Genomic DNA, 8,205 nt, shown 5'->3' with positions numbered 1-8,205 from the left:
TTAAATAATTACAATCTAATTAATATAAAACACATATGAGAGAAACAAGCACTTAGTAACGTGAGGACATGTTTCCTCCAGCACTCAACCATGATTGTCTGCCTCGACCACGCCCTCCGCACCACCCACTCACGCCCACCACACTCACGCTACTTGGTCTGTTTTTACACACACACACACACACACACACAGATGTTGAGAGAAATGACATACATACAATAACTTACAAAGACAAATTAATTAAGGTAAAGGAGTAATACAGTTTAAAGAAATGATAAATACAACGAAGTAATATGAAATTGATTAAAATTAGATACATTGGTCAAAATGAGAGAGAGAGAGAGAGAGAGAGAGAGATGTGTTGACTAAAGGTAAAGGTAATGTACAGGTATAAGGTTTGTGTAGGCGTGTGTAAGCATATGGAGAGCTGTGGAGGCGTGTGCACACGTATGGAGGCGTGTGGGGGGAGTGTGGAGGCATAAGTAAGAGTGTGGACGCGTGGGTAGACTTGTATAGGCGTGTCCAGAGGCGTGTAGGCGTGTGGAGACTTGTGCAGGTATGTGTAGGCGTGTGGAGACTTGTGCAGGTATGTGTAGGCGTGTGGAGACTTGTGCAGGTATGTGTAGGCGTGTGGAGACTTGTGCAGGTATGTGTAGGCGTGTGGAGACTTGTGCAGGTATGTGTAGGCGTGTGGAGACTTGTGCAGGTATGTGTAGGCGTGAAGAATAAAGGTAAGAGTCTTGAAGGAACTTACACTCTATAAGAAAAATATGTGTGTGCGTGTATACATGTACGTTTGTGTGGATCTGCAATAAATATGTGCATGTCAGGTAAGAGTGTGTATGTAAGTGTGTTTATGTATGTGTATGTAAATGAATAGATAAGAGTATATGAAAGAGTGTGTGATATGTGTAAGTATACGTAATATGTATACCTGCTCGATAATAACTTCCCTCTAATTGTATTTTATGTATAGTCTACATGTACTGTATCTAGTTATAGTCTCTCGGTTAATGAAAAACTCTCGTTACATAAACACATTGTTTATTAATCACGGTACAGATATACATATATGGAATACCATATATGATTAACAACATCCACACACATTACATGGTGAGATTATCATCTAGTTTTTATTATAATCAAGATAATGTACTGAACATATGTCAATGTTGACGTTCGTGGAACATATTCCCGTCTACAGATGGATTCTTCTTTGTGATTGGCTGTCAGCGCTAGATGGAACACCAATACCAACGCCTCTCTCTCTGGTTGTCTAAAAAGTCCCACGGCAGGTTTTTGTTCTCGTCTTTTGTTTTCAAGTCTATTATTCAACAAGTTATTTTTATTTTATATTGTTTGTTTATTAATCTGTCAATGTAGGAGGATGGTGAGGATTGTGTAATCAGTGAGTGTCTGTGTGTCGAGCCGGCAGCAACGCTCAGAGGGACACTTTTAGCGATGCTTTATCTCTGTTGGCCTAGTATTAAGTCCTTGTGATTGGTGGTTCAGTTCCCGGGGTGTTGAACCATCTAGAAACATTATAATACAACAACCATAAAGAACATAGTGGACCAACACAACTATTACACACACACACACACACACACACACATAACACCATCTGAGGGAACTACTACACCGCGTGAGTTCCTCCTAACACCATCTGGGAGGGAACTACTACACCGAGTGAGGTTCCTCCTAACACCATCTGGGAGGGAGTTACTACACTACATGTTTGCTGTTCAACACCAACATTAATCTGTATGTTCACTGTATGTTCCTTTACCTTTCTCTAATGAAGGCTTTTGTTAAACCACCAATGTATGTAATAAGTCATTTATGTCCAATGTATATTTTCAGCCTTCGGGCTGCAGAACTTTTTCAATAAACCGTTAATTATTATTATTATTATTATTATTATTATTACACACACACGTCATGTACTTATGACTTGGGTAAAAGTCCAACATTAATACACTTATTTACACTTTTGTAAAAAGGGTTTAAAAGGGATTTACTGTATATCTTACTGTACAGGGGTGAGCTATGGCCGCTGAAAAATGGTCATAAGAGGATTCGTGAGTTATTATATATTTAACATTATCATTATGGTGATGAGAGGTGTATAATATATGAATTGGTTGTATACATAGAGAAAATAGATTTTTGTGCGTACACATTTACTTAGTGAAATATACTAATAGATTATATATATATATATATATATATATATATATATATATATATATATATATATATATATATATATATATATATATATATATGCACCTACAGTGATTTATATATATATATATATATATATATATATATATATATATATATATATATATATATATATATATATATATATATATATATATATATATATATGTGTGTGTGTGTGTGTGTGTGATAACCACAAGGAAACAAGAAAACACGAAGTTCCCAAGCGCTTTCGTGTAATTCACATCTTCAGGGGTGAGTACAGACTAAGGAGTAATGCTTAACAAGGCTAATATATACAGTACAAAGATAAAGTCTTAGTTCAACCTTAAAGGAAATTTTCACATTGTACCTTCACCTGATACTCTCTCTCTCTCTCTCTCTCTCTCTCTCTCTCTCTCTCTCTAAAGCGATCAACACACGCAGTACTACTACCAGATTAGGTAAGGCCAGCGCTTGGGTATTTAATCTTCAGGTGAAATAAGCCGGCGTGTCTAATCTTCACATGATCCACCTTTCACACACACACACACACACACACACACACACACTCTCAGCGGAAATCCTGATGGGAGGTTTGTGTTGCTGATACAAGTGTGATATAAACTTAAATCACTGATGCTGAGACACACTGAGACTTGTATCCGGGGTTAGAAATATTGGAAGCCTAGAGAGTGATGGATGGATCAAGAAAGTCTGCCTCTTTTAAGACTCTTATTGTCAAGGTTTAACTATACCTGGGTTTAGGGTATCGAGATGCTGAGACACACTGAGACTTGTATCCGGGGTTAGAAATATTGGAAGCCTAGAGAGTGATGGATGGATCAAGAAAGTCTGCCTCTTTTAAGACTCTTATTGTCAAGGTTTAACTATACCTGGGTTTAGGGTATCGAGGCCTTAATGTACAGGGTGTTCAGATATTTAACAACTCGCCAGAGGCTGTTGGGGGACCTCACTCCTCCCTCATACACGTACCACATCTGACACATGCCCACCCATCAAGTAACACACCTGACACATGCCCACCCATCAAGGAACACACCTGACACATGACCACCCATCAAGGAACACACCTGGACACAAGACCACCTATCAAGGAACACACCTGACACAAGACCACCCATCAAGGAACACACCTGACACATGACCAACCATCAAGGAACACACCTGACACATGCCCACCTATCAAGGAACACACCTGACACATGACCACCCATCAAGGAACACACCTGACACATGACCACCCATCAAGGAACACACCTGACACAAAACCACCCATCAAGGAACACACCTGACACAAAACCACCCATCAAGCACACCTGACACATGCCCACCTATCAAGGAACACACCTGACACATGACCACCATCAAGGAACACACCTGACACATGACCACCCATCAAGGAACACACCTGACACAAAACCACCCATGACACACCTGACACAGGAACACACCTGACACATGACCAACCATCAAGGAACACACCTGACACAAAACCACCCATCAAGGGACACACCTGACACAAGACCACCTATCAAGGAACACACCTGACACATGCCCCACCCATCAAGGAACACATACCTGTACAAGCAACATTTAAAAAATTACATAAAACACCCACCATTTACGGTCATCTAGAGACGACTCAACATATCTCAGTAAAAAAAAAAAGAGCATCAGGATATCGGTTCACCTCTACAGGCTGGGATGGAGTGAGACGCATTGGTTACAGTAAAGGGTACAGGACCGCCCGATGGACCAGCGAGGGTAAAGGGATTTTATCTGTCTAAGGTTGAGGATCAAAGAAGATTTAACAAAGAGATTTAGCCCACTCGAATCTCTCGCTGTCCCACAGATTGATGCTCATTTTTTTTTTTTGAAGAAGAAGAAGAAGAATATTATCCACAGAGATTTACAGATATATTTTAATACTGTACATTAGTGCATCATTTATGATTACTAAGAACACGTTAGTTTGTCAACGCTTACTCAAACAGACCAAATAATATATACAAGTTGTGACAGATGTGTAGGTCTTGACACTCAGGTAATATAAAACAAACACTTATATAGATGCAAATTCCAGTTCTCTGTGTGTGTGTGTGTGTGTGTGTGTGTGTGTGTGTGTGTGTGTGTAAGACAAAACCACATACAGTACCTCATCAACCTAACTCATTGACACTCAGTAGAAATTTTATAGTAACATAATTCATCTTGTTTCTTATAACTTATACATCTTATAAAGCTCACACACACACACACACACACACACACACACACACACACACACACACACACACACACACACACAAAGCTTAACTCTTACAAACGTTCAGGCAAGTGTCTTGTTGTCAGACGTTGCTGGCCGCTGTTCCATCAACCAACACCAAAGTATTTCGGCGGTAAAAAGTAATAGTCCCAATTCAAGTTTATATTTCAGTGTATTTATCTCAGGTTCTTGAGAAAAGTAAAAAGAATTACTGAATAAGTCTAGAATAATTGTCTTTTGTTGTTGATTTTGTTGTTGTTGTTGTTGATAATGATGTTGGTATGGCTGTTGTTGTTGTTATTGTTATTGTTTCTTTTTGTCTTTCTAAAAAAAAAATCTAAATAAAGACATGGAGCGTCCCTCACTACTGTCGTCACTCACTCGATAAGGGACGTCTGGAAAAGCACTGAAACTAACACGTAAAATTGGTCATCAAGAAATAGTCCTACGTATTAAAAGAAACTGAAATGAAACGAAAAAGTGAAATGAACTGAAATAAATAGAAATGAAGTGGAATGAAGAAACTGGAATGTAGTAAAACGAAAAACAGTGAAAACAAAAATAATTGAAAAAAATCCTAAAATGAAAAAAACAAAATGAAACAATACGAAGAGAAAACCTACCCAAGGGACTCAAGCTTCTGGGGTTAAAATATTCACCCTAGGGACTAGCATTAAGTGTACAGCAGTTGAGTGAGTGGGGTAAAACCTTCCAATCTCCGGCACTGAGGATGGCAGGTTGTGATGGTAACTGCCTGTGGGCACAATGTGTCACTACTGCCTGTACTAGACCTCTAAATCACTTAATATTGTACAACCTATATGTCAATCGTCCCCTATAAGCTACATTAACTTATAGTGAATTTTGTATGTGTATTCAAAAACTCACACACACACACACACACACACACACACACCCATTTATATATATTACAGAAACACATCCATACTTTCATACATCTGTGAGTTAGAGAATAATTTACAACACCATCCTCACCACCGTCTCCTGCTACCACAAGTGTTTGCTTTATTAACGTATAGTACATCTAGAAGTACGCAATACTTGTGGCATAAGTGAAGTCATTTTATGTATACAGATACTCATATCCACTTATCCTACACACACACACCCACACACATTACACAGCCGTCTTCTCTGGGCCGTTCATGGTGGACATGTCGAAGTTTTCAGTCTTCCTGACCGTGGAGATGAAGTGTTGTCCAGACGAGTGGAAGTGGAAGGTGGTCCAGGTGCGGCCCTGGGTAGCCTCGGGGCATATACAGCAGAAGAGATGGCGGTTGAAGTTCTTCCTAAATGTTCCGCTGATGCAGTACAGGGCGATGGGGTTGATGCAGGAGTTGATGAAGCCGAGGCAGAAGCCGACGCAGCGGAAGGCGTTCCAGAAGTAGTTGTAGTCTTCCTTCATGTTGGGGTTGAAGTAGAACCACAGCAGAAAGACGTGATTGGGGAAGTAGCAGATGGCGAAGATGACGACGAAGGCCAGCACTAGCTTAGCCACCTTCCTGCGGGCGGCGACGTGCTTGATGTGATGACGCTGGTGCTGGGCTTCGCCAGGGAGGGGCTCCGCTGCCTTCACCAGATGGCGCGCCATAAGGAGGTAGAAGGTGGAGATGATGAGGAGCGGAAGAACGTAGTACACGGTCACCTTAGCGAGGACGTTGATCTTGCGGTAGGACATTCCCAGCCAAGGAGGGAAGGGGTAACACACCACGATATCTCCCTTGGAGGAGTCCTTGACACTCAGGTGGGAGAACACGCCAGCGGGGGTCGCCAGGATCGCTGCCAACACCCAAATCATGACGGTGACGGCCACAGTGCTGCGGTGGGCCACTGCCCCTGCACGCTTACCCACGGGGTCCACGATGGCCATATAGCGGTCAGCGCTGAGAGCCGTCAGCGTGAACACGGTCACGCCCACTGAGATGTCCCGCATGAACTCTGAAAGCCGGCATATGAACTCCCCGAAGGGCCAGTGATCAGTGACGTAGATGAGGGAAACGAAAGGCACAGCGAAGATCACCACCAGGAGGTCGCCCAGAGCCAAGGAGAGGATGTAAGTGTTGGGCACGTTACGCATGGTGGGGTACTTGATGAACATGAACACCAGCGTGCCATTACCCGCCACGCCCACCACGAAGATTATGAAGAACACTATGGGCACAATGTAGGTCTCTGGCCGCTCTTGCATGGGTATGTAGGGCAGCTCTGTGGTGACGGCGAGGAGCGAGTTGTTAATCCAGGAGAGATTAGTCGAGGGGTCCTCCACAGTGGCCTCCAGGGTGGAGTCTGTCAGGTCACATTCCACACCTGACCCCACACAACCCTCCTCCAGCATGGCCATCCTGACTACTGGTCTGTAGTGAAGGTGTGTGTCTGAGTCTCCTTCACCTCACCTGTCTATGATGTGTGGTGAAATACTCTTCCTCGTCTTAAGACTTTGAGATGTGAACTATACTGTAATTTTCACTGACTAATCTATATTTCACTGACTATTATCTACACAAAGTTCTGCCTTCACAAACATTTATTTCTTATATGTTTTCTGAATAACACACGTCTCCGGGAACACCACAGTCATTTAACAGCGTGATGGTGGCTGTGACGTCAGCAGCAACAGATGGGCACAACTGGCTCACCCTTACGCCTCCGCCCACTGATGTAGCATCGCCACCACCTGTTAAAAAATAAACAGATGAATACAATGAATAAATAATACACTGAATGTTTTAAATTTGAAGATTAACTGATGAAATTAGTATTGTAATCGGTTTTAAATCCTTAGTTAGTGTTTCATTCTCTAGGAACATCACAGAGGAATAATTTTACTCGTCAGGTTTAATCATTAATTCTTTTAAAACTGTAGATTATTTTTTTTAGTGGATGAAAATATTTAAAAACAGGTAAAATCCATCATTTAACCTAACCTAACCTAACCTAACCTAATGGAACGTTACCTTCTCTAACTTACCAAGACTTAGGTTAGGTTAAATCAGGGTAGGTTTGGTCACGTTAGGCCAGTTTAGGTTAGGTTAGGTTAGGTTAGGTGAGGTTAGGTTAGGTTAGGTTAGGTTACCTTCAAAATATTACCACTTCCATCAGACTCAAGTAGCCATCGAACACAGTCACGGACAACCAGAGCTGACTAACTCTCCACAACGCCAGTCATCTCTTCAGAAACAATGACCGTACACTCTGGCACTAACTGTGTCGTTATAAACTTTGTGATACAAGTGAGAATTAAAACAAGATTTTACAAAGTATCAGCACTAAAGGTATACACAGACTGTAAACAGTGTGTGTGTGTGTGTGTGTGTGTGTGTGTGTGTCTGTTTGGATGTATGTTTGTATGTGTGTCGCTGCTTACAGTACAAGTCATCTGGAAATGGTCCTGGAGTAAATTCATCTGGATATATGGGTCTGGAACAATTATCTGGAACAAAGATCTGGAACAAGTATCAAGGTTAATTAACTGGAACACAGGTCTCGAACAAGCAATCTAGAACAAGTAATTATGGGTCGAGCCAAACGATAATTGTGTCCTTAATAGTTGATCAATAAGTGTAGGACTGGGTAATTACAACCATTGTGTATGTGTGTGTGTGTGTGTGTGTGTGTGTGTGTGTGTGTGTGTGTGTGTTAAACATCCAACTTGTTCACAAATTTCCACCCCACTCAGACCCCACCCC

General features: G+C 41.5%; 1 protein-coding gene across 1 annotated transcript; it reads right to left on the bottom strand.

Moving 5' to 3' along the window:
• Window positions 1-3,686: 3,686 nt before the first annotated feature.
• LOC121874902 (neuropeptide CCHamide-1 receptor-like) lies at window positions 3,687-7,180 on the bottom strand. The gene has a single exon (XM_042379242.1). The coding sequence runs from the start codon at window positions 6,858-6,860 to the stop codon at window positions 5,637-5,639; it is 1,224 nt and encodes a 407-aa protein (XP_042235176.1). The 5' UTR covers window positions 6,861-7,180; the 3' UTR covers window positions 3,687-5,636.
• Between the last annotated feature and the right edge of the window lie 1,025 nt (window positions 7,181-8,205).

The sequence above is a fragment of the Homarus americanus genome, unplaced genomic scaffold, assembly GCF_018991925.1.
Source record: "Homarus americanus isolate GMGI-L3 unplaced genomic scaffold, GMGI_Hamer_2.0 scaffold56009, whole genome shotgun sequence".
Lineage (NCBI taxonomy): Eukaryota > Metazoa > Arthropoda > Malacostraca > Decapoda > Nephropidae > Homarus > Homarus americanus.
Note: the sequence above shows the minus strand (reverse complement) of the source record. Positions and strands in the feature narration are given on the sequence as shown.